Below are 26,990 nucleotides of genomic sequence, written 5' to 3'. Positions count from 1 at the left end.
AAAGGGTACTTTTGTGTTCCACGAAGCATCTGGAGAAACTCATCGTCTTTGAAATAGGGAGCATGCTCGGATCATTTATCAATTACAAGGCATACCACTTAAAAGTTACACGTATAGGAGGAGGTACATTCTCTACAACACGAATTGTAGTTTTGTCTTACGTGTTGACGTAGATTTTGTCTAACTAGGACTAGAAATGCTCCTTGCTGATTCACGTCTGGATGTTCGTAACCATCGGTTGAAGCAAACCCCACTGCTGTTGTTGAGACGCTGTGCACCAATAAGGGTCCAACACATTGATGGCCTTCAGGCCAGGAAAGTCACAACATTTGCACACGAAGGACGCATTCACGCAGGTACCCCATGCTCCGTTTTTGAAGTTTTAAAATGAAACATCTTTGAATTGTGTTGTGTTTTGAATTAGATGATTTTATTTCCTCATTAAAAGCTTGTATCAATTTACATCTGGAAGACTTCATTGAAAAGGACATTTCGTGTGAATTTTCTCTTGTCATTAAGTAGATGGCCTTGCCGGGGGTTCGGTTCAATGCGGACACAAACAGTGTACACACACACAATGTACACACACACAGTGTACACACACAGTGTACACACACAATGTACACACACACAGTGCACACACACAGTGCACACACACAGTGTATACACACAGTGTACACACACAATGTACACACACACAGTGTACACACTGCACAGTGTACACACACAGTGTACACACACAGTATACACACACATTGTGTAAACACAGTGTACACACACAGCATACACAGTGTATACACACAGTGTATATACACAGTGTACACACAATGCACACACACATTGTACACACACAGTGTACACACACAGTGTATACACAGTGTATACACATAGTGTACATACATACACAGTGTACACACACACACAGTGTACACACACACACAGTGTATACACAATAATGTCCACGTTGTTGCTGAGCTCACACACCCGAGGGAGCAATGGAAAATGAATCTAAATCAACTTAAACTCCAACTCTGTTACGTCCCCACTCTTAATTACCTCATCGGCGTGAAACGCCAGGGTAAGGTGTACCTCGCTAGTGACGTCATGTCACCAAGGTTTTCACCCCTCCCCCGTCCACCGCGCTCTTGAGCGTGACTTCACCTCCGCTCGGGTTACCGCCGATATCGTTCCAGTGGCAATCCTTATTTGGGCACAGCTACGCCCAGTGACCGGTGGCTCATTAACATAATGTGACCGTTAAAGCCGTCGCGAGTTTATTGCGACGGGTTCAGCGCCCACGCCCCCATCCCGCGACGTATGGGCCGGCCTGATTAACATAATTTATTCAGTTAGCCGCTCGTGGAAGGGCAGTGACGTCATACTACTTCCTGCGGTCGCGAGGTAACAGGAAGTTGCCGTTTGCGCGCTTGCACTGAAATCCGAGGTGAGAAATTCTCATCGTTGTGGTGGTGGTGGTGGTTGTTGTTGTTTACCAAGGTAGAGCCTCTCTCTCTCGTAGGGATGTCAGTTGAGTAGCAGCGAGCATGGGAATCGATGTCCAGGTTGGAACTTTACAACGCGGGGCCTATCACGCGGGGCCTTGCCTCCTGCCCTCGCCTGATTGCGTTTCGTTGGTTATCGTACTTGGTGACTTTAACAAAGGTAATCTCAGCCACGAACTCCCCAAATACATACAATTCATTAAATGCCCAACCAGAGAAGGGAACACTCTGGATCACTGTTACACTACAGTCAGTAGAGCCTACCACGCCGTCCCCCGAGCAGCACTAGGACACTCTGACCATGCCATGGTCCACCTGATTCCTGCATACAGGCAGAAACTAAAACTCTGTAAACCTGCTGTGAGGACATCTAAACAGTGGACCAGTGAGGCTGTGGAAGATTTGCGGGCGTGCTTAGACTGTACTGACTGGGATATGTTCACGACTGCTACCAATAGTCTGGATGAACTCACAGAGGCTGTGACGTCCTACATCAGCTTCTGTGAGGACTGCTGTATCCCAACACGTACCAGGGTGAACTTTAACAACAATAAGCCCTGGTTCTCAGCAAAGCTCAGAAGGTTGAGGTTGGAGAAGGAGGAAGCGTTTAGGAGTGGAGATAGAGACAGATTCAAGGAGTCGAAGAACAGGTTTAGCAAAGCGGTGAGAGAGGCTAAACGACTGTACTCAGAGAGACTAAAACACCAGTTCTCTACAAACGACGCTGCTTCTGTCTGGAGAGGGCTCAGGCAGATCACCAACTACAAACCCAGAGCCCCCCACACCACTAACGACTCCCGCCTAGCCAACGACCTGAACGAGTTCTACTGTAGATTTGAAAGACAATTGGACTGTCCTGAACCACCCCTTCCAACCCAAGAGGCCCCATCCCCCACCAATACTACAGAGACGACTATCTCCTTTCAGGAGGGAGAAGTTAATAGACTTTTCAAGAGGCAGAATCCACGCAAAGCAGCCGGGCCGGACTCTGTCTCTCCAGCCACCCTCAGGCACTGCGCTGACCAGCTGTCTCCGGTGTTCACCAACATCTTTAACACCTCCCTGGAGACATGCCATGTACCAGCATGTCTCAAGTCCTCCACCATCATCCCTGTGCCCAAAAAGCTAAGGCCAACAGGACTAAATGATTACAGACCGGTCGCCCTTACATCTGTGGTAATGAAGTCTTTTGAGCGCCTGGTCCTGGCACACCTCAAAGCCATCACAGACCCTCTCCTGGACCCCCTTCAGTTTGCCTACAGAGCCAACAGGTCTGTGGACGATGCAGTTAACATGGCCCTCCACTTCACCCTACAGCATCTGGACGCCCCAGCATCCTACGCCAGGATCCTGTTTGTGGACTTCAGCTCTGCCTTCAACACCATCATCCCTGCCCTGCTTCAGGACAAGCTCTTCCAGCTGAACGTGCCATACACCACCTGTAAATGGATCACAGACTTCCTGTCTGACAGGAAGCAGTGCGTTAAGCTGGGAACACAAGTCTCTGGCTCCAGGTCCATCAGCACCGGAACTCCTCAGGGCTGCGTCCTTTCCCCTCTGCTCTTCTCCCTGTATACCAACAGCTGCACCTCCAATCATCTGTCCGTCAAACTATTGAAGTTTGCGGATGACACCACCCTCATTGGGCTGATCTCTGGTGGGGATGAGTCTGACTATAGGTGGGAAGCTGACAATCTGGTGACCTGGTGTAGCCAGAACAACTTAGAGCTAAATGCTCTAAAGACAGTTGAGATGGTTGTGGACTTCAGGAAGAATACAGCACCACTCACCCCCATCACCCTGTTAGACTCCCCAGTAAAAATTGTAGAGTCCTTCCGCTTCCTGGGCACTATTCTCTCCCGGGACCTCAAGTGGGAATTGAACATCAGCTCCCTCACCAAGAAAGCTCAACAGAGGATGTACTTTCTACGGCAGCTGAAGAAATTCAACCTGCCAAAGACAATGATGGTGCAATTCTATACAGCGATCATTGAATCCATCCTCACCTCCTCCATAACCGTCTGGTACGCTGCTGCCACTGCCAAGGACAAGAGCAGACTGCAGCGTATCATCCACACTGCTGAGAAGGTAATTGCCTGCAATCTACCGACCCTCGAGGACCTGCACACGACAAGGTCTATGAGGCGAGCGAGGAAGATTATGGCCGATTTCTCCCACCCTGGACACTCTCTGTTTCAGCTACTCCCCTCCGGCAGAAGGCTTCGGTCCATCAGGACCAAAACCTCACGCCATAAAAACAGTTTCTTCCCATCTGCTGCTGGCCTGTTAAACAAGGCCAAGGGCTAACACTGTTTTTAACATTTGATCTACATAACGACACGTTGCTGATATTAACTATGTTTCCCTATTTGTATTTTTAAATTATATCTTAAAGCTATTTTATATTCGATTTATTTAATTTTATATACTTCAGCCCCTTAGTGTTAGACTTTTAACCCTTATTATAGTAAGACTTGTTTAAAACTTATTTAAGATTTTAGATTCCTATATGTTGAATGTATGCACCATCCTGCCAAAGTAAATTCCGTGTCGGTGTGAACTTACATGGCGAATAAAACCCTTTCTGATTAAGTTTAATTTGTCTTCACCCGGCTCGCCACTTTGTAACTTTGTTTTATTGTCAATATTCACGCAGTTTTTATTTTTTTCACCAGGCCAAGCCGCTTGAGCTGCTATACCGCTCTTGTTATCAGAAGCGACCTGCCCACAACAACACAAGGTGAGGCTTTGTCAACGTGTGTGAATGTTTTGACTTAAAACTTTGGTGACTGCAGGAATTAATATTCTTGGTTCTTTCGGTAAAGTCACGTAGATAGAAAATAAAATAAAAATAACAGATAATAAAAATAATTTAAAAAATTGTAAATAAAGCAAAAAACTCACGTTTTGATAGCAATACAAGTGGACTTTATTTAATGTTATTGTATTATCTGTTATTGTTATTTTCTATCTACGTAACTTTACCGAAAGAAAGAAGAATACGTGTTTTGATTTAAATTTTGATTTAAAGCTTTCGTGACTGCAGTAATTCATATTCTTAGTTTTTTCGGTAAAGTCACGTTGAAGAGAAACAACAAAATAACAAAATATATATAAAACAATAAAAAAATTCTCACGACGTTTCGACCATAACTCAAACGGTCATCATCAGGTGTGTCGGTTTGCATAAATGTATTTTGAAAACGGCATATTTATTTATTTATATATATTTTAAAAAAAACGTTTGCGTCACGCGCAACGATTGGCAGTTTGCCCAGGACTAGTCCATCTATTTTTTGAAAAGAGGAGGGGGGAGACGAAATTTGTTTTTATGTATGCTGTCTGAAAGCCACTGTAAGCGTGAACAATCAATCAAGAACTGAAATGATTTATCAAATCTTTCCAATGATTGCTAAGATAGAATCCATCTTCTCGGTTGAAATTGTCTCTGTGTTTGTATATGTGGATAGCCTCATGAACGAATCTCTCATGGAAGCCAGATGGCTTACAAAGAACCTCCGTCTTGGAGAAGTCAATGTCATGTGAGCCTACTGAATTATAACAATGATCTGCTACGGCCGAGGTGTTGGTCCTACCGTGTTTAAGGTCTGCTTTATGTTCACGAATGCGGTCCGAGATATGGCGTTTGGTTTCTCCAATGTAACTACTACCACAGAGGCAACTTAGTTTGTAGACACCAGGGTATTGTATGTCTGGAATCACATCTTTTACAGACGGAACCAGATTACGGATTTTATGTAATGTGTTGAAATATGAAGAGGTGATGGTGAAGAGGGAAGAAGTGATGGTGAAGAGTGAAGAAGTGAAGGTGAAATGTGAAGAAGTGATGGTGAAGAGCGAATAAGTGAAGGTGAAATGTGAAGATGAAGATTCAACTCCAAAATGGGACCTTCACATTAATGGAGGCAACGTGAAGCAGGAGGAGAATTCTGACTGTGAGGCAGAGCGAGGAAACTCCCAGCAGTTTGTGGAAGTGGAGGTGTGGGTGGACTTCCTCCGAGACAATACAAAGTCAAGTGGAGACCCGGTAGATGTGTAAGCCAGAGACGATGTCGCTACTATAGATGCACCTTTGTCACAGGCCTTTAATGACAAGAATGTGAAGTTGAACACTCAATTCCTAGGTTCAACCTGCAGAGTAAGAGCGGCCAGTCTTTGTGGACCTGTGGATTGGGGATATCTCTAACCAGGAGCGAGAGCCAATAAGCTCCCAAGCATTCACTATTTTATCAATTGCATTTATATGGTGCCTGCTTAATCGCCCCTACGTGACTTTACCGAAAGAACTAAGGAGTATGGATCCCTGCAGTCACAAACTTCAAATCTAGATTGTCTCAGCAACTCGGAGTTTTGTATCTCGTTTCAGACACTCGAAGAGCATCCCCAAGTAGCAGCTGCCCCTGTGTGGCACAAGGTGGTGGCCCTGCACCGGCCTGCATGTGAACAAGAGCCTGTCAGTAGGGGGCGTTTGTTGATGTGGCATCTTAGTTGTGGAGGTTGTAGGTAATTTTTCGATTTAAAGCTTTCGTGACTGCAGGGATTCATCTTCTTCTAGATTGTCTCAGCAACTCGGAGTTTTGTATCTCGTTTCAGACACTCGAAGAGCATCCCCAAGTAGCAGCTGCCCCTGTGTGGCACAAGGTGGTGGCCCTGCACCGGCCTGCATGTGAACAAGAGCCTGTCAGTAGGGGGCGTTGGTTGATGTGGCATCTTAGTTGTATAGGTTGTAGGTAATTTTTCGATTTAAAGCTTTCGTGACTGCAGGGATTCATCTTCTTGGTTTTTTCGGTAAAGTCACGTAGAAGGGAAATAATAAGATAATAAAAATTAAACATAATATAATTCTCACGACGTTTCGGCTGCTTGCGAACGTCGTGAGAATTTTATTTGATTATTTTATTATCTTATTATTTCCCTTCTACGTGACTTTGTAGGTAATGTTTAGAATGTTATCAATTTTGACCGAGACGCCAGCGTGCAAATGGCAATAGTACGTTGTACATACACTGTTCAGCAGACGGTGCATATTTTTTTTTAAAACAGCTTCTTGTTAATACGATGTAACCTGATGCAGTCTATTTCACTGCAGTAATTCAATTTTGTTCAAATGCCTGTCAATAATTTAGAATGAATACTTTTCTGATTGTGCGTATGCATGTAACATTTTGTCTGAGGGTCAAACATTGAATAAGTGATGTTAGGACAAAGTGTGTGTGTGTTTGGAAGCAACCTGTACAGAGAACTCAGGTGAGACCCGTTGTTCTTGTGATACAGGTCAAAGGGTACTTTTGTGTTTCACGAAGCATCTGCCTCTGGAGCAACTCATTGTCTTCGTAATAGGGAGCACGCTCGGATCATTAATCAGTTACAAGGCATACCATTTGAAAGTTACACGTATAGGAGGAGGTACATTCTCTACAACACGAATTGTAGTTTTGTCTTACGTGTTGACGTAGATTTTGTCTAACTGGGACTAGAAATGCACCTTGCTGATTCACGTCTGGATGTTCGTAACCATCGGTTGAAGCAAGCCCCACTGTTGCAGTTGAGACGCTGTGCACCAATAAGGGTCCAAGCATTTTAGGGCCTTCGGCCAGGAAAGTCACAACATTTACGGCACACGAAGGACGCATTCACGCAAGCGCCCCGTGCTCCGTTTTGAAGTTTTAAAATGAAACATCTTTGAATCGTGTTGTGTTTTGAATTAGATGATTGTTATTTCTTCATTAAAAGCTTATTTCATTTTACATCCGGAAGACTTCGTTGAGAAGGACATTTCGTGTGAATGTTCTCTCGTCGTTAAGTTAGATGGCCTTGCCGGGGGTTCGGTTCGATGCGGACTTTCACCTGGTTGGGATTGCGGGATCGAGATGAGGCGACACGGAGCTGCTGGCCGTCTGCAGATCGATTCCAATGTAATCGAGCGTCTGTCCCTGCGCCTCCGTCGTTGGTACAGGGGGTGCGTGTCTCCGTTGTGGAGTTTCTGGATAATGTTTGGAATTAACCCAATTTTGACCGTGACACCAGCATGCAATGACCTGTGCGTTGTGAATGACACGTTATGTTTTACATCTGCCGTTTAGCAGACTGCGCATATTGTGGTGAATGTTACTGGGGTAGCCAGGTGTGCCTGTCGGATTTTAACCTTGATCGTCTGCAATAAATAGAGAATGTGCTACCACATTCTTGGTTCTTTCGGTAAAGTCACGTAAATAGAAAATAACTAAAACAAGAAAATTGGAAAATAATAAATTGATGAAAAGATGCCCATTGGTCGACTGAGATGACTATGCCCCCCACAGTGTACACACATACAGTGTACACACACAGTGTATACAGTGTACACGCACACAGTGTACACACAGTGCACACACACACAGTGTACACACACACAGAGTGTACACAATAATTTCAGTTTATATATTTTGGTATACCCCTGTGAGCCATTCGGCTCTTGAATCAAGTGCAACCACAACAAACACGAACAAGAAACACATCTTAAAGTGACTACTTTGTGTGACTCTGCAAACAGAAAATCCATGAAAAAAACAGCAAAATGTTCCTGAAAAAAGCACCGTACACCAACGCTGTGTGCTAAAAATCCCAGTGGGATGCAATGTCCACGTTGTTGCTGAGTTCAAGGGAGGGAGCAATGGAAAATGAATCTAAATCAACTTAATTTCCAATCCCGCTCTGTAACGTCACTACTCAGCAGCACCTCATCGGCGTGAAACGCCAGGGGGAGATGTCCCTCGCTAGTGACGTCATGTCACCAAGGTATTCACCCCTCCCCCGTCCACCGCGCTATTGAACATGACGTCACCTCCGCTTGGGTCACTGTCGATTTCCTTCCAGTGCCAATCCTTATTTGGGCAAAGCTACGCCCAGGACTGGCGGCTCATTAACATAATGTATTCGTCAAAGCCGTCGCGAGTTTTTTTCGACGGGTTCAGCACCCCACGACATATGGGACGGGTAACAGTAGCATAATTTATGCATTCTATAAGTTATTTATTTACGGAGCAGCTCATTGTGGGAGGAGCGTGTCTCGTACCCCGGATGTGATGTCACGTTACCTGCTTACCCGCGTGACGTCACGAGGTAACCGGAAGCTATCGCTTCCTGCACTGAAATCCGAGGTGAGAAATTCTCATTGCGATTGTGGTGGTGGTGGTTGTGGTGGTGGTTGTTGTTGTTGTTGTTTACCAAGGTAGAGCCTCGCTCTCTCGTAGGGATGTCAGTTGAGTAGCAGCGAGCATGGGAATCGATGTCCAGGTTGGAACTTTACAACGCGGGGCCTAGCCATGCGGGGCCATGCCTCCTGCCCTCGCCTGATTGCGTTCACTTTAATTATCTCGCTTAAGTTTAATTTGTCTTCACCCGGCTCGCCACTTTGTAACTTTGTTTTATTGTAAATATTCACGCAGTTTTTATTTTTTTCACCAGGCCAAGCCCGCTTGAGCTGCTATACCGCTCTTGTTATCAGAAGCGACCTGCCCACAACAACACAAGGTGAAGCTTTGTCAACGTGTGTGAATGTTTTGACTTAAAACTTTGGTGACTGCAGGAATTAATATTCTTGGTTCTTTCCGTAAAGTCACGTAGATAGAAAGTAATATAAAAATGACAATGAAAATAAATGAAAAATAAATTGTAAATAAAGCAAAACAACTCACGTTTTGATCGCAACACAAGTGGTCTTTATTTAATGTAATTGCATTATCTGTTATTGTTATTTTCTATCTACGTAACTTTACCGAAATCAACAAGAATACGTGTGTCAATGTCTATCGGTCAAAGATACTCAGCGGAGAGATGCGCAAACTCCAAATATACAGCAGGCGTCAGGGTCGGGATCGAACCCACGACTTCCTGTATACCAGGTGAGGTAGTTAACATCTCACCACGGAGAGAGACACGCAAACTCCAGTTAGCCTCGGCTGTGTTCGTTAATCCTCGATTAATTACTTGGTGGAGTGAGGAAGCATTCATGCCAAGCAGATGAAGGTGGCCAGGCGTGATTCTAGACACGCCACCGCCTGTTTACCCAGTGACAGTGTACAGTTTGTGTTTGCAGTAACGTCTATTAACTTTGTTGAACACGGAGGTTATATTATAACAATAGTTTAGTTTTGTTTTCCTCTGGAACTCTTTATATGAATGGAAACAGGAAGTTAACACAGCACACACATTCAGCTGAAGTCGGAACTGTTCATCTCCCGCATTCAAGGACATCTGAGCCTGGATTCACACCTCTAAGTTGCGATTGAACGTTGATTTATGCATTTCTGCCTAACACAAATAGTATTGTTTTCAACACCCTTTGCTATGTCAGCTGAATTTAGCTCTCATAAATATTCCTTTTGTAGCCAGACAGCCGAAATTGTGTGCTCGGAGTTTTGGGTTAACATTCATTTTGAAGATACGAGGGCTTCCAGGCATGTTTATAACCAGTTTCCCTCTCATTGTGTGCCATCACAGCCCTGTGATGAATTTGGGAAACGTTTTTACTACATCATGAATATATGAATATAGACGTGTAAGTCACATGTGACTATATATGCATTCCTCTGTGCCTCGATACTGACGTGTAGATTGTGTGTATGTTAATTTTTTTCTGTCTGCAGCTGACGCTTCTTCTGACGCTTCCTCCGCAGAATTGGTCTGATGGAGCAAATGCAGTCAGCACAGCTCGGTATGACAAGTCAACAATGCGACCAGCGTGCATACAGCACGGATCGGACTGGAAATTTGACACAGCACCAGAGAACTCGCACAGGAGAGAAACCCTTCAAGTGCACTGTGTGTGGGAAGGCATTTTCACAGTCATCAAATCTGCAAACACACCAGAGAACACACACGGGAGAGAAACCGTTCAAGTGCAGTGTGTGTGGGATGGCATTTGCACAGTCCCCACATCTTAAAGAACACCAGAGAACACACACGGGAGTGAAACCCTTCAGGTGCACGATGTGCGGGAAGGCGTTTGCACATTCATCAAGTCTGCAAAGACACCAGAGAACACACACGGGAGAGAAACCCTTCAAGTGCACTGTGTGTGGGAAGGCATTTTCACAGTCAACTGTTCTTAAAAAACACCAGAGAACACACACAGGAGAGAAACCATTCAAGTGCACTGTGTGTGGGAAGGCATTTTCACAGTCAACTGTTCTTAAAAAATACCAGAGAACACACACAGGAGAGAAACCCTTCAGGTGCATTTTGTGCGGGATGATGTTTGCACGGTCATCAAATCTTCAAGTACACGAGAGAACACACACGGGAGAGAAACCCTTCAGGTGCACTGTGTGTGGGAAGGCGTTTGCACATTCATCAAGTCTGCAAAGACACCAGAGTACACACACGGGAGAGAAACCCTTCAAGTGCACTGTGTGTGGGAAGGCATTTTCACATTCAACTGTTCTTAAAAAACACCAGAGAACACACACAGGAGAGAAACCCTTCAGGTGCATTTTGTGCGGGATGTTTGCACGGTCACCACATCTTCAAGTACACGAGAGAACACACACGGGAGAGAAACCCTTCAAGTGCACTCTGTGCGGGAAGGCGTTTTCACAGTCACTACATCTTAAAGTACACCAGAGAACACACACGGGAGAGAAACCCTTCAAGTGCAGTGTGTGTGGGAAGGCGTTTGCACAGTCATCTCCTCTTGTAACACACCAGAGAATACACACAGGAGAGAAACCCTTCAGGTGCACTCTGCAGGAAGGCGTTTGCACATTCATAAAATCTTCAAGTACACCAGAGAACACAGAAGCATCAGAAGATCTGCAAGGAGTGGAGTCTGAAATCAGCTTGTGAAAGTCAAAGTGCTACAATAAGCCCATCCCTCATGAAACACGAACCGGAAGAAAATCCCAGCTTGGACACTTTTAAAGGTATCAAGGTGAAATATGAAGAGGTGATGGTGAAGAGGGAAGAGGTGATGGTGAAATGTGAAGATGATTCAACTCCAAAATCGGACCTTCACATTGATGGAGGCAACGTGAAGCCAGAGGTGAATTCTGACTGAGGCAGAGCGAGGCAACTCCCAGCAATTCATGGAAGTGGAGGTGTGGGTGGACTTGCTCCTAGACAATACAAAGTCAAATGGAGACCCGGTAGATGTGTAAGCTTGAGACGGTCGCTACAATAGATGCACCTTTGTCACAGGCCTTTAATGAAAAGAATGTGAAGTTGAACACTCAATTCCTAGGTTCAACCTGCAGAGTAAGAGCGAGCGGCCAGTCTTTGTGGGCCCGTGGGTTGGGGAGATCTCTGACCAGGAGCGAGAGCCAAGAAGCCCCCAAGCATTCACTATGTTATAATAATTGCATTCATTCGGTGCTTGCTTAATCGCCTCGGCAACTCGGAGTTTCGGATCTCGTCTGAAACACTCGAAGAGCATCCCCAAGTAGCAGCTGCCCCTGTGTGGCACAGGGTAGTGGCCCTGCACCGGCCTGCATTTATTATTTTTTCCGCCTGAGGACGACCGCTTGTGTTACGATCGAAACGTCGTGATCTATTATTTTTTCTACCTACGTGACTTTACTGAAAGAACCAAAGATTATGTGAACAAGAGGCTGTCAGTAGGGGGCGATGATTGATGTTTCATCTCAGTTTTGTAATTTGTCGCTAATGTTTAGAATTAGCCAGCATGAATGGCCTACTCGTTTTGAATGACACTACAATAGTATGTTTTACATCCACTGTTAAGCAGACGCTGCATATTTTTTTAAAATAGTTTCTTAATCAGATGTTATCTGATGCAGTATATTTCACTGCAGTAATTACATTTTGTTAAAATTCCTGTCAATAATTTAGAATGAACACTTGTCTGATATTGTGTGTACATGCATCACTTTATTTTTTATAAGGGTCAAACATTGAATAAGTGATGTTAGGACAAAGTGTGTGTGTGTGTTTGGAAGTAACCTGTATAGATAACTCAGGTGAGACCCGTTGTTCTTGTGATACAGGTCAAAGGCTATTTTTGTGTTTCAGGAAGCATCTGGAGCAACTCATTGTCTTTGACATAGAAAGCACACTCGGATCATTCATCAGTTACAAGGCATACCACCTTAAAGTTACACGTAGAGGAGATACATTCTTTACAACACGAATTATAATTTTGTCTTACGTGTTGACGTAGATTTTGTCGAGCTCGGACTAGAAGTGCTCCTTGCTGATTAACATCTGGATGTTCACAACCATGGCTTGAAGCAAGCCCCACTGCTGTTGAGACATTGTCCACCAAAACCGGTCCACAGTTGGCTTGCACTGAAGCAATGCTGCAGTAATTATGGACTCGCACGAAGGCCGTGGGATTTATATTTTGTGTTCAACATTCCTTTGTTTCGTGGAGAGACCGATTAAATTAAAGACGTCTTGTCTGCTGATCTTGTTCATATCTGTGTACATCGATATCCCACATTGCCTGCACGTACACACCACACGCAATTAAATCAATAAAAATAAGAATGACTTCCGGGCATTGCAAAGATCGAGGAATCTCTTTCAATGGAGCGAGTTCAGTGTGTTCGATTCAACATCTCTCTGTCCGTCTGTGTCATCTGTTTGCCTCTGTGTTTCTTTCTGCCTGTGTCTCTCTGTCGTTTCTGTGTTCCTCTTGTCTGTGTCTGTCCGCCTCTCTTGTCTGTGTGTGTGTCTCTCTATCAGCGTCTATCCAACCGTATTCAACGACTGTCAGTAGCAACACGCGCCCGGTCAACTTCCACGGCCCGCGACTCAAACTTGTTTATCTGTAACTTTCGCACCGTACGTAGCCAACCGTGTTAATCCATGGGTCTCTGTGTGTGTATAACTTCTTTCGCACCATACCTAGCCAACCGTGTTAATATATGGGTCTCTGTGTGTGTATAACTTATTTCGCACCATACCTAGCCAACCATGATAATCTATGGGTATGTGTGAGTCTCTGTGTGTGTATCTGGAACTTATTTCGCACCGTACGTAACCGAACCTGCCCAGGAAGAGCGGCTGGTATCTGTGGAGCTGTGGGCTGGGTAAATCTGTGAGCAGGAGAGAGAGACAATTAAGCTCCCAAGCATTCACTACGTTATAAACAACACATTTGCACTCATAAGTCGCTTGCCTAATTGCCTCACCAACTCGGTGTTTCGTATCGAACCTCATCTCAAACAATGGAAGGGGGCCCCCTAGTGGCAGCTGCCCCTGTGTGGCACAAGGTGGCCCTGCACCAGCCTGCACGAGACATGAGTCTGTCGGTAGGGGGCGATCATTGACGCGTCATCTCCCTGTGGAGTTTCTGGATAGTGTTACTGGAATTGCCACAATTTTGACCGTGACACCAACATGCAATGTGCGTTGTGAGTGACACAGTGGCTTGTTTGACATCCGCTGTTAAGCACACTGCACAGAGGATGTACTTTCTACGGCAGCTGAAGAAATTCAACCTGCCAAAGACAATGCTGGTGCAATTCTATACAGCGATCATTGAATCCATCCTCACATCCTCCATAACCGACTGGTACGCTGCTGCCACTGCCAAGAACAAGAGCAGACTGCAGCGTATCATCCACACTGCTGAGAAGATAATTGCCTGCAATCTACCAACCCTCGACGACCTGCACACGACAAGGACCATGAGGCGAGCGAGGAAGATTTGTGGCCGATTCCTCCCACCCTGGACACTCTGTTTCAGCTACTCCCCTCCGGCAGAAGGCTTCGGTCCATCAGGACCAAAACCTCACGCCATAAAAACAGTTTCTTCCCATCTGCTGCTGACCTGTTAAACAAGGCCAAGGGCTAACACTGATATTAACATTTTATCTACATAATGACACCTTGCCGATATTAACTATGTTAACCTATTTGTATTTTTTATTTTTAAATTATATCTTAAAGCTATTTTATATTCGATATTTATTCAATTGCATATACTTCAGCCCCTTGTGTGTTAGTTAGACTTTTAACCCTTATAGTAAGACTTGTTTAAAACTTATTGAAGATTTTAGATTCCTATATGTTGAATGTATGCACCATCCTGCCAAAGTAAATTCCGTGTCGGTGTGAACTTTCATGGCGAATAAAACCCTTTCTGATTCTGATTCTATCAGTAGTCTATGGGTCTCTATCAGTAGTCTATGGGTCTCTGTGTAGTGACTCTATGGGTCTCTATCAGTACTCTATGGGTCTCTATCAGTACTCTATGGGTCTCTATCAGTAGTCTATGGATCTCTATCAGTACTCTATGGGTTTCTATCAGTAGTCTATGGGTCTCTGTGCGGTGACTCTATGGGTCTCTATCAGTAGTCTATGGGTCTCTATGAGTAGTCTATGGGTCTCTATGAGTACTCTAAGGGTCTCTATGAGTAGTCTATGGGTCTCTATGAGCAGTCTATGGGTCTCTATCAATGTTCCGTTTGGAATTGATAAAAGCTACCATACTGCCTCTACTTGACTACTGTGACATCGTGTATAAATCAGCCCCAAGTACTGTACTGAAGAAGCTTGATTCCATCTATCACTCGGCCTTAAGATTTGCATTGAATTGCCCATATAGGACTCACCACTGTGATCTCTACATTGGGTCAAACTTAACATCTCTTAATGTTCGACGGCTTGTGCACCAGATCTTATTTATTCACGATGTACTTACAAAAAATTCCGCAGACTACCTACTGGATCTCCTCTGTTTCAAAGAACAAATTTGACCTCAGGTCTTCGCTCATTTACCAGCTTCACATTCCCTATTGCCGTACAAAAACTGGAGGAAGAGCTTTTGCTATTGATGCCCCCAGGGTCTGGAATGCTATTGCCAATAAACTGCAACTTAAATCACTACCTATGAGATCTTCACTCAAAACTGCTCTAGAGGAGTTGTACAACTCTAGCTGCCACTGCTATTCAGTGGCCTAAATTATGGCCCTAGATTTTGGTGTTATAATTTATTTATGTAGTTTATTGTTAAAAATTCGGTCACAGTCCCTATGATCACTGTTACATTGCATTTATGGCTTTTATTTTGGTGATTTCGAAAAGTTTTTTTGTTTTGGCCATGTTTTTGTTTATTGTAGTACGGAGTTAGACTGATGGCCTTAATCTTAGTTGTCTTGTGGTTGTTGTTGTTGTTTGACTTGCATCCCACTGAGATTTTTGCACACAGCGTTGGTGTACGGTGCTATTGCTGCTTGAATATTTTGATATTTTTTTCCTGTATTTTCTGTTTGCACAGTCACAAAATCACTTTAAGATGTTTTCTTGTTCATGTTTTTTGTTTGTTGCGGTTGCACCCGATTCAAGAGCCGAATGGCTCACAGGGCTATACCAAATAAATGAACTATGAACTCTTTCTCAGAACTGATTTTGCATTGTACGTCCACCCACGTGGCCCCGCCCCCTCGCGTGCGGATCGTGAATCGAGGTCAAAATCGACCGACGGCTTGCAATCGAAGTCGATTCGAACGTGGAGGAATCGATTTCCCTCGATACCGAATAGATCCACGGATCGATCCTACGCCATCACCGAGAACCAAATCTGAATGGAGGGAGAAGCCAAACAGCTCCCAGCGAGGCGCGAAGTCGCCACCTCCTCTGCCTCCTCTACCTCCTCTACCTCCACCTCGTCCCCCTCCTCCACCTCCTCAGTTGCCTCGCGACATCAACGACCCCGCAGCAGCGGAATCAGCAACAACGACGTCAACGCCCGCCACTGAGGCCTACACCGCCATGCAGCCTGCGGCCTCTGCCCATGCCGCGTCGCATTCTGCGGGTGGGATACAGGCGAGGGTCGGCTGCTGCGGCGGCGAGGAGGAGGAGGAGGATGAAGCGATGCAGCTGCTGACCATCGTAACCTCCGATCTAATCTCCGGTTACGTGGCTCACCTGACAGAACAGGCGGAGCAGCGGCGGCAGCTCCACAAGCAGCAGCACCAGCAGCCTGTGCAGCAGGGACAGCACCAGCAGCCTGTGCAGCAGGGACTGCAGCAGCAGCACCAGCAGCCTGTGCAGCAGGGACTGCACCAGCACCACCAGCAGCAGCTTCAGCAGTTGCAGGAGCAGCTCCTGAAGGTGCAGCGACAACTCCAGCTGGCGCAGCAGCAACAGCAGCAGCGGGCGGAGAATCTCCGGCAGCAGCAGCTCCAGCATGTGCAGGAGGTGCAGGAGCAGCTTGAGCAGGTGCAGCAGCAACAGAAGCTCGTGCGGCGGCTCCAGCAGGAGCGGCAGCAGCGCCAGGGGGTGCAGGAGCAGCAGCTCCAGGAGGTGCAGGAGCAGTATCGGCTCCAGGACTTACAGCTAATGCATCGGTTCAAGCAGCTGCAGCTGACGCAGCACGAGCAGTTTGAGCAGCTGCGGCAGTTCAAGAACTGGCAGGAACTGTGGCGGCAGGTGCAGCAACTGCGGCGGCAGGCGCAGGAGGTGCAGTCGGAGCTCCAGGCTTCCCAGCGGCTCGTCCGGCAGCGTGTGGAGCAGCTGCAGGAGGTGCTCGACACCCAAGGGGACATCTTGCTCGCTCAGCTTGAAGCCTCCATCCCGGACTTGGCGAGCCGCACGGAGGAGCTGGCGAGGGAGGCGGAGCCGCTCCGGCTGGTCGTGACCATGGCCTGGAAGGTTCTCGCCGGCGGGCCCATGAACTGGGAAGGCGTCCTGTCCATGGTGGTGTTTTGCGCGCTGCTCGTGAAGAGCTTGAGGGCCTCCGGTCGTCTGGGCGACTTGGAGAAGTCGTGGCCCTTGACAGACGCGGTGGCCGCTGTGCTGTTGATCACACGCAAGCCGTGGCTCATGGAGCAGGGAGGCTGGGTGAGGGGTTACACACCGCCAACACCAACACCACTACCGTCGCCACCACTAACACCGCCAACACCACTACCGTTGCCACCACCAATACCACTACCGTTGCCACCACTAACACCGCCAACACCTCTACCGTCGCCACCACCAACACCACTACCGTCGCCACCAATAACACCACTACCGTCACCACCGCAAACACCACTACCGTCGCCACCACTAACACCACCAACACCACTACCGTCGCCACCACTAACACCACTACCGTCGCCACCACTAACACCACTACCATCGCCATCACTAACCACTAACACCACTACCGTCACCACCGCCACCACCAACACCACTACCGTCGCCACCACTAACACCACTACCGTCACCACCGCCAACACCACTACCGTCGCCATTGCCACCACCAACACCACTACCGTCGCCACCACTAACACCACCAACACCACTACCGTCGCCACCGCCACCACCAACACCACTACCGTCGCCACCACTAACACCACTAACGTCGCCACCACCACCAACACCGCCAACACCACCACCGCCAACACCACCACCGCCAACACCACCACCAATAACATGTTTGAGAAATAGGGAGCCATCCCTTGACTGCACCCGGGCATCAATCAGCCTCCCATTGTATCTGTACCAGATGAAAAGGCTTCACAAACTACGTGGTCAAAATAGATGTTAAATAATGTGGGAGCCAGAGGACATTCCTGTCGCACCCCAAGGTGTACAGGGAATGGCTGCGACTCCCGGCCACGTAGTTTTACCCAGGCCTGCTCACCATCATGAAGGTCGTTCATGATCGTGAGCAGCAGGTCAGGGACTCCGAAAGCACGAAGAACAACCCAGATCCCAGGCCTACTGATGGTATCATAGGCCTTGACCAGGTAAATAAAGCAGAGATGTGTAGGTCTTGTTGGAATTCCCTACACCTCTGCTGTAGCAGACGGACAGATCACATGGCATCTGTGCAGGACCGCTCTTTCCTGAAACCGCATTGGGGCTCCGTAAGCCTCTCCTCAGCATGCCTGGCAAGGCGATGTTAAATAATCCTTGCCAGGACCTTTACCAGCACACTAAGGAGTGAGATGCCCCTGTAGTTGTTACAGTCTGTGCGGTCCCCCTTTTTAAAGAGGGGGACCGCCAGGGCATCCTTCCAATCCTGCGGAACCCGTCCAGTGGTCCAGACTGTTGTTATGATGTCATGTAGGGCAGTTTCAAGTTTTCAAGTTTCATTCATTAGGTGTAGCCCTGTGAGCCATGCGGCTCTTGAGTCGGGTGCAACCGCAACAAAGTATGAACAGAGAAACATCTTAAAGCGACAACGACGCGCAACAGAAACATCCTGGATAAACCAGCAAATCTTACAGAAAAAAACACCGTATTACAACGCTGTGTGCAAAAATCCCAGTGTGATGCAAGACAAACAATAACAACCAGAAGACAAGTTAGATTCAAGTTATCAGGCCAACTCCGCACTTCCGCAAGAAACATGGCTTAACCATCTGTTTTAGAAATCACCAAAATAAAGCTATAAAATACATAGTGGTCAGCACACCATACGATTGAACCCGAGTTCAACTCCCAGCCACGGCTAACATCACAGTGAGGAGCTATATCTGAACTAGTCCCTGGCTTCCACCATATAAACTAAATTAAAAATATATATTTCACCAGGTAAGGCCCAGAGCTATATAGCTCTTTTTTTATAAACGATCTGGCTATCACAAATGATAGCTCAACGAAGTGGCTCATCATGGGGAAATTTATAGCAGCCAAATACTCTATAAACGCACGTTGATTCTAAATGTGGAGAGGGAAAAACCGGAGGCCCCGGAGAAAAATCCATGCGACCACGATGAGAGAGAAATTCAAACTCCAAATATACACGTGTAAGGGTCGGGATCTAACCCACGACCTCCTATATACCAGGCGAGGTAGTTAACATCTCGCCACCTCGAAGTATGGTCATACAACCATCGTGACCAAAATGGCACAGACGCATCCATCTGTCTAGCAGTGGATTGACAAATGAAAACTGCTGAACTGTACTGTCTGCTACACTTCACACAGCATTCAGTTGCCTTGGAGGTGGGTGGGCGGCTGCACAGCATGGCATCTCAATGCCTGTGTTATCCACCAACACTGCTTGCTTGTTAATGGATTATACATGCATCAGCGCCATTAAACGTCGTCAACAAAGGACAGCTGGGCAAAAAATTCAGTTAAAGATTTTTTTTTAATCAAGGTGTTTCTTTCTTCATATGCACTGCTTATCACGGTTGCTGATGCAGCACGCCAGTAAAGATTTATGCGGCACTTTGTCAATCCGCCGCTGGATGAAGGATTCCCCAACAGTATTGGTCATGGGAATTGTTGGACCATGCTTTCCCACCAGCCCTTTCGTGAAAATACTGCTGAATAATGGTCTGATTACACCATGTTGGGTCATTTAGGTTGTTTGACCATACTTCACCATGCTGATCAGTGTGGGTTGTGAAGTAGTGTGGACCTAGGACCGGTTCAGATATTATTCGCCGCTGAGAGTCATCCAAATTGCGTGTAATTCCAGGTGTTCGCTTGTTTATCAAGGACAACCTCAATGAGTATCATGACTCTTTCAGGAGGCCCCTGCCATACTTCAGCCATAGGGGTCTTCCACGAGTGCTGTCTATTACAATCTGCGGGTCATTTTTTTTTATTTGGCAAATCGGGACCGTGACAGCAGCACACAATGGCGTGATCTTGCGACAGACGTTGCGAGGTCTTTAACATCCGACTGTCAAGTGGAAGGCGCGTATGTTTACGGTTAATGCAACGGCAGCCGTGAGCAGGGTGAGTGCCGGATTTGAACGGTGAATTTCTGCAACAAGCGGCGAACGTGGTAAAGCTGGCATGCGCCACCAAAATGATTCAGCCGCGGGGATAAATGGCCACTGCTTTTGTTGATGGTTTGGAGGGGGGGGTAGCTATCCCCGTTGAGAAACTGAATAAGTAAATAATTGTCCTCTGTCATTTGAGCTACCTCTGTCGTCTACTCCGTGTCCAATGCTAATAGGCGTCTCTCTCTTACTCCGGATCATCAAAGCAATGCTGCGGTTGCCACCTAGCGGTTGAATCCCCGTACTGCCATTTCTAATAACATGACGTAAACCAACTACGTAGATGCATATATAAATAAATAAAGGATCGCCATTCAAATTTATAAAAGACAATAACCTATCACAGCAGCAACATGAGCGCGGGACGGGCAACGAACGGTTTCAGCAACGCCAAAAGACGTGTACTGTGTGGACAAAACTTTTCAACAAACGCCACCCTCGCTCAGCATTTCGCTTGGGAGATCATCTCTGCCCGCTGCCTTTCCTGGTCTTAGGCTCTGGATCGCCTTAAGTACTTCCTCAACAGATGGTACCTCAGCCAGCCACTCACAGGGGGTGACTTCTTCGACACCTTTGAGGCACCGCAGCCTCAGCAGGGTCATCTCCACTTTGTGCCACGATGTTTTCCAGGCTGAGGGATTTCCCCTCCTCCAGGACCTCACAGAAATGCTCAGCAAATCTGCAAACCCGTTCCTGGGGGTCGGAGATTGGATCACCGTTCTTTCCCCTAATCATAGTAATAAGTGTGGTGCTGCAGGTTACTTCTTTATGGAATTAAAGAGCGATTTGTGATCATGGGCCATTGAGGCAGACTCCATCTCCTTAGCAACCCGCGACAACCGACCGTCCTTACAGCGCCTCACGGCTCTCCGAACCTCCGAGCGAAGGCTGCGGTAAGCCTCATTCTCTGACGTGGGATGCTGCAGACGATGAGAGTCAGCCTGTCGCTTTTTTTTCAGCCAGCCTGAACACCTACTTTGTGAGCCAGGGTCTATGGGGATAGGTCTGGACCGCGTACCCAAAGCAGCCAATTGCAGCTGCATGAGCCACAGTCCTCGCCCATTTCCCCTCGACATCAGGAGGAGCGGGGGATGAACCAGCCCGAAGGTTCTGGAAAGGGGCGTGGCCAGTGGTGGAGCTTGGAAAGGGGCGTGGCCAGAGGTGGAGCTTGGCCACGCCCGGCATATATAAGGGAGACCGAAACCAGAGGTTCGGGGCTGTTAGCGGGTCTTGGGTCCTGGCTGCGTCTCTGCTCGTCGTGATCCCTTCGTCTCCGACCACGTGGCTGTTCTGCAACACCCTCTCCGTTGCCGCCGCCGCTACGCTAGTCGGACAGCTGGCGCAGCGTATGCCGGAGATGGGCTGTGTGTTAGGATCGTCTATGTGCAGCTGTGTTACGAAGTGTATCGCCCCGTGTGCTCTTAATAAATAAGAAGCCTTCTACTCGACGTGTCTCGGAAGTCGCTCAGTGCACACGCTTTGTCTTTGAGAACTGGTCGGCCTACACCAGATACAGCAGTAGAAGCAGTCTTCTCTATGGCCTAGACTCCTACCCAGTGTCTCACTCCCCAGTGTCTCACTACCCAGTGTCTCACCACCCAGTGTCTCACTAGCAGTGTCTCACTACCCAGTGTCTCACCACCCAGTGTCTCACTAGCAGTGTCTCACTCCCCAGTGTCTTACTACCCAGTGTCTCACTACCCAGTGTCTCACTACCCAGTGTCTCACTAGCAGTGTCTCACTACCCAGTGTCTCACTAGCAGTGTCTCACTACCCAGTGTCTCACTACCCAGTGTCTCACTAGCAGTGTCTCACTACCCAGTGTCTCACTACCCAGTACCTCACTAGCCAGTGTCTCACTTCCCAGTGTCTCACTACCCAGTGTCTCACTACCCAGTGTCTCACTAGCAGTGTCTCACTATCAGTGTCTCACTACCCAGTGTCTCACTACCCAGTGTCTCACTAGCAGTGTCTCACTACCCAGTGTCTCACTACCCAGTGTCTCACTAGCCATTGTCTCACTACCCAGTGTCTCACTACCCAGTGTCTCTCTACCCAGTGTCTCACTAGCCAGTGTCTCACTACCCAGTGTCTCACTGCCCAGTGTCTAATTAGCAGTGTCTCACTACCCAGTGTCTCACTACCCAGTGTCTCACTACCCAGTGTCTAATTAGCAGTGTCTCACTACCCAGTGTCTCACTACCCAGTGTCTCACTACCCAGTGTCTAATTAGCAGTGTCTCACTACCCAGTGTATCACTAGCAGTGTCTCACTACCCAGTGTTTCACTACCCAGTGTCTCACTACCCAGTGTCTCTGTACCAGTGACTCACTACCCAGTGTCTCACTAGCAGTGTCTCACTACCCAGTGTTTCACTACCCAGTGTCTCACTAGCAGTGTCTCACTATCAGTGTCTCACTACCCAGTGTCTCACTATCCAGTGTCTCACTGGCAGTGTCTCACTACCCAGTGTTTCACTACCCAGTCTCACTAGCAGTGTCTCACTATCAGTGTCTCACTACCCAGTGTCTCACTACCCAGTGTCTCACTAGCAGTGTCTCACTACCCAGTGTCTCACTACCCAGTGTCTCACTAGCAGTGTCTCACTACCCAGTGTCTCACTACCCAGTGTCTCACTAGCAGTGTCTCACTATCAGTGTCTCACTACCCAGTGTCTCACTACCCAGTGTCTCACTAGCAGTGTCTCACTACCCAGTGTCTCACTACCCAGTGTCTCACTAGCCATTGTCTCACTACCCAGTGTCTCACTACCCAGTGTCTCTCTACCCAGTGTCTCACTAACCAGTGTCTCACTACCCAGTGTCTCACTGCCCAGTGTCTAATTAGCAGTGTCTCACTACCCAGTGTCTCACTACCCAGTGTATCACTAGCAGTGTCTCACTACCCAGTGTTTCACTACCCAGTGTCTCACTACCCAGTGTCTCTGTACCAGTGACTCACTACCCAGTGTCTCACTAGCAGTGTCTCACTACCCAGTGTTTCACTACCCAGTGTCTCACTAGCAGTGTCTCACTATCAGTGTCTCACTACCCAGTGTCTCACTACCCAGTGTCTCACTGGCAGTGTCTCACTACCCAGTGTTTCACTACCCAGTCTCACTAGCAGTGTCTCACTATCAGTGTCTCACTACCCAGTGTCTCACTACCCAGTGTCTCACTAGCAGTGTCTCACTACCCAGTGTCTCACTACCCAGTGTCTCACTAGCAGTGTCTCACTACCCAGTGTCTCACTACCCAGTGTCTCACTAGCCATTGTCTCACTACCCAGTGTCTCACTACCCAGTGTCTCTCTACCCAGTGTCTCACTAACCAGTGTCTCACTACCCAGTGTCTCACTGCCCAGTGTCTAATTAGCAGTGTCTCACTACCCAGTGTCTCACTACCCAGTGTCTCACTAGCAGTGTCTCACTACCCAGTGTTTCACTACCCAGTGTCTCACTAGCAGTGTCTCACTATCAGTGTCTCACTACCCAGTGTCTCACTATCCAGTGTCTCACTGGCAGTGTCTCACTACCCAGTGTTTCACTACCCAGTCTCACTAGCAGTGTCTCACTATCAGTGTCTCACTACCCAGTGTCTCACTACCCAGTGTCTCACTAGCAGTGTCTCACTACCCAGTGTCTCACTACCCAGTGTCTCACTAGCAGTGTCTCACTACCCAGTGTCTCACTACCCAGTGTCTCACTAGCCATTGTCTCACTACCCAGTGTCTCACTACCCAGTGTCTCTCTACCCAGTGTCTCACTAACCAGTGTCTCACTACCCAGTGTCTCACTGCCCAGTGTCTAATTAGCAGTGTCTCACTACCCAGTGTCTCACTACCCAGTTTCTCACTACCCAGTGTCTAATTAGCAGTGTCTCACTACCCAGTGTCTCACTACCCAGTGTCTAATTAGCAGTGTCTCACTACCCAGTGTCTCACTAGCAGTGTCTCACTACCCAGTGTCTCACTACCCAGTGTCTCACTAGCAGCGTCTCACTACCCAGTGTTTCACTACCCAGTGTCTCACTACCCAGTGTCTCTGTACCAGTGACTCACTACCCAGTGTCTCACTAGCAGTCTCACTACCCAGTGTTTCACTACCCAGTGTCTCACTAACCAGTGTCTCTGTATCAGTGTCTCACTACCCAATGTTTCACTACCCAGTGTCTCACTACCCAGTGTCTCTGTATCAGTGTCTCACTACCCAGTGTCTCACTACCCAGTGTCTCTGTATCAGTGTTTCACTACCCATTGTCTCACTACCCAGTGTCTCACTACCCAGTGTCTCACTAACCAGTGTCTCACTACCCAGTGTCTCACTACGCAGTGTCTCACTACCCAGTGTCTCACTACCCAGTGTCTCTCTACCAGTGACTCACCACCAAGTATCAGATCAGAGAACAACGCCAAAAGGCGACCAGCACAAGGACAATGCCATGCGTACCAGCAGAGCATTTACAGCTCGGGGCTGAGTAGCTGCAGCAGCAGCAGCTGTGTGATGACGATGATGATGATGGGGCTCTCTTTTCGTTCTGTTTCTCTGCTGCCACACAGGAGGGCTTCCTGGGAGCGTTCGGGCCGGGGACGCCCACCTATGAGAGGAGCCGCAGACGCCGAGCTCCGACGGGCAGCGACAGTGGAGACGAGAAGAGAGAGACAGAGAGAGAGACAGAGGCTTTTGACTTTTAAACAACTTTCATTGCCGCGTTAAAAACGTGCCAACTACAAACTTAAATGTTCATGTTTTAAAAAAGAAATTCCACAAAAATAATTGTCGTGGGATGCATTTTATTGAGTGCGTATACACAATTTGACTTTAAGTCTTGCCGCAGAAAACTGGTTACACACAAACAGAACGTACAGCCAAGAAATTGTGATGACGTGTTGTTTTAAATTGCCTGAATTTCTGTTAAAACACTTTTTTAAGTCACAACGTCAGACAGTTGTCTTTGATCGTTCACAATGAACGTTTGTGTGTTTAGCGTTACCGACGTAAAGTGCGTGCAAGTAAGTCGTGACTTTTAACCGTAATCTTAACTTCTAATGGAACATAAATCTGAGTAGTAGTATCATGGCACTGAGCTATGTGAAAATATAGCTGGGTACGCTCAGTTACATAACAAAAAAGTCATTTTCATGTTCCGTTGAAATACGTTCACTCAGTGTACTAAGCAACCAAAAACGACATCATAATGAACAGAGGATTAACCTTTAGTTATGGAATGCACCGTCGGATCCTAAAGATTGTTGAACTATGAGAGCACAACGACGCCTATCTTATAATCCTGTGGGGAGTATACAACATGCACACACACCAAAGTGGTCTGAGCATTCGTGGAAAATGTGCGGTACAACACATCGTTCAATTCCTGTCAAGCCTAACGCATTGCTTACGAGTATCCTATTAGAAGTGTAACAGTCGGCATTGGTCACAGGTTCATAACGTATATATATGTATCGTGTACAAAATCCTCTTCGAAGACGTCTGGCCAACGTGAAAGAGTCAAAATTACCCCGCCCGACTCAAAGGGGCTCTCCAGAGCCCCCTCTCGTGGAGCCCCATCTGTCAGCAGTGGCACAGGTAAGAATTGCAGGGCTACGCCTCTTACCTGTTACACAATGTCTGGCAATAGTGGCGGTGAGCATTGACCGAGATTGAGTGATTGATGTGAAACTATCTGCAGTAAATGATATGTTGCGTCTCTTAAAACGTTTGTGCTTTTTTTTTCTAGCTGCGCTCCGAGAACAATTTTCCCGGATGATTGTTGCGTTTGTTCAAATGCATGTTTTTTATCTTCATTAGACCTTTGCCAGTACCAAAATGTAATAATAATAGTAAGGGTTTTTCCCCTTTTTTTGGCAACAAAACTGAAACCTTTTTACAAGGATTCATGTTACTGCATTAACCACAATACCTGCAGTCAAAATGCAAACAAAACACATACTATGATAATATATGATGCATTGTCCCTTAGAAAGAAAGCCGTCCCTTGGTGTGGACCAATCAGTTTCAAGGACAATGCCACAAATATCATAGTGTGTTTTTTGTTTGCAATTTGCAGGTATTGTGGTTAATGCAGTAGCATGAATCCTTGTAAAAAGGTTTCAGTTTTGTTCCCCAAAAAAAGGGTAAAAGCCCTACTATTATTACATGTTTTATATACACATATGTAGCGACTCCAACTGAGTCGCAGACGTTGTCTAGGGAGCAACACCACTTCACCGACTCAACATAACACAAGCCACGCTTGGGTGTTGAACGCCCATCTAGCTACGCTACGGCAGCACCGGACACGGCTCGTTATCCCGGCCCGGACCCTGAGCTGGGTCCCAGACCGCATGGCTAGAGGCTTCTCCCCCCGACGTGGATCTTCATCGCTGGCAACACGAAAAACCCCGGGGCCCTCGTAGGGCCCCCGTCACATCGGCCCGGGCCGGGGCTGCCTCCGCCCCTCGCCCCGCCCACCTTCCGGATCTCTCCGCCTCTTTCCCGAAGGCTCCCCGAGAGCTCCTCTACGCCACGTGACCGCCCGGCAGCCCCCCTCCAACGTCGTCCGGCCGCGTGCTGGCGGGTCAACCGGCGTGTCGTGCCCCAACGCGAGCCCGGCTGGCCCGCGCCGCACGCCGCTCGCGGTGCCTCCGCGCTGACCGGCGCTCAGCCAGGCCCCCCGCTAGGCCCGGCGGCGCCACGCCCGGTGAGCGGGCCGCACGTGATGCCAACGCATCGTCCGCCGTGGCTTCGTAAGCCCGGCACCACGCGGTGACAGTCGCAGTCACTACACACGCG

At 47.6% G+C, this 26,990-nt stretch overlaps 2 protein-coding genes and 1 long non-coding RNA gene across 3 annotated transcripts; all 3 read left to right on the top strand.

Annotated features, from left to right (window-relative positions):
- The first annotated feature begins 1,364 nt into the window (after positions 1 to 1,364).
- Positions 1,365 to 6,911, top strand: LOC142916487 (uncharacterized). Its single transcript, XR_012936518.1, has 3 exons — positions 1,365 to 1,444; positions 4,178 to 4,242; positions 5,890 to 6,911. It is a non-coding gene; the product is annotated as an uncharacterized LOC142916487 (long non-coding RNA).
- A 2,356-nt stretch (positions 6,912 to 9,267) lies between these two features.
- LOC142916504 (uncharacterized) lies at positions 9,268 to 13,029 on the top strand. Its single transcript, XM_076061635.1, has 2 exons — positions 9,268 to 9,406; positions 10,181 to 13,029. The coding sequence occupies exons 1-2, from the start codon at positions 9,339 to 9,341 to the stop codon at positions 11,346 to 11,348; spliced, it is 1,236 nt and encodes a 411-aa protein (XP_075917750.1). The 5' UTR covers positions 9,268 to 9,338; the 3' UTR covers positions 11,349 to 13,029.
- Positions 13,030 to 16,017: 2,988 nt separating this feature from the next.
- On the top strand, positions 16,018 to 25,913 carry LOC142916503 (uncharacterized). The gene is made up of 2 exons (XM_076061634.1): positions 16,018 to 17,309; positions 24,758 to 25,913. Exons 1-2 carry the CDS (start codon positions 16,239 to 16,241, stop codon positions 24,890 to 24,892), a joined length of 1,206 nt encoding a protein of 401 aa, XP_075917749.1. The 5' UTR covers positions 16,018 to 16,238; the 3' UTR covers positions 24,893 to 25,913.
- Positions 25,914 to 26,990: the final 1,077 nt, after the last annotated feature.

Source organism: Petromyzon marinus, unplaced genomic scaffold (genome assembly GCF_048934315.1).
Source record: "Petromyzon marinus isolate PM22_M1 ecotype Great Lakes invasive population unplaced genomic scaffold, UKy_Petmar_22M1.pri1.0 PM_G_Scaffold_39, whole genome shotgun sequence".
Classification (NCBI taxonomy): Eukaryota; Metazoa; Chordata; class Hyperoartia; order Petromyzontiformes; family Petromyzontidae; genus Petromyzon; species Petromyzon marinus.
The sequence above is the reverse complement of the archived record's forward strand: the minus strand, read 5'-3'. Positions and strand labels throughout refer to the sequence as shown.

Bases quoted from the DNA above. Each gene is read 5' to 3' on its own strand.
- LOC142916503 (XM_076061634.1), top strand. From the start codon at position 16,239: ATGCAGCCTGCGGCCTCTGCCCATGCCGCGTCGCATTCTGCGGGTGGG. The intron at 17,310-24,757 runs GTGAGGGGTTAC...GCTGCCACACAG, and splicing joins TCATGGAGCAGGGAGGCTGG to GAGGGCTTCCTGGGAGCGTT.
- LOC142916504 (XM_076061635.1), top strand. From the start codon at position 9,339: ATGCGCAAACTCCAAATATACAGCAGGCGTCAGGGTCGGGATCGAACC. The intron at 9,407-10,180 runs GTGAGGTAGTTA...CTTCCTCCGCAG, and splicing joins CACGACTTCCTGTATACCAG to AATTGGTCTGATGGAGCAAA.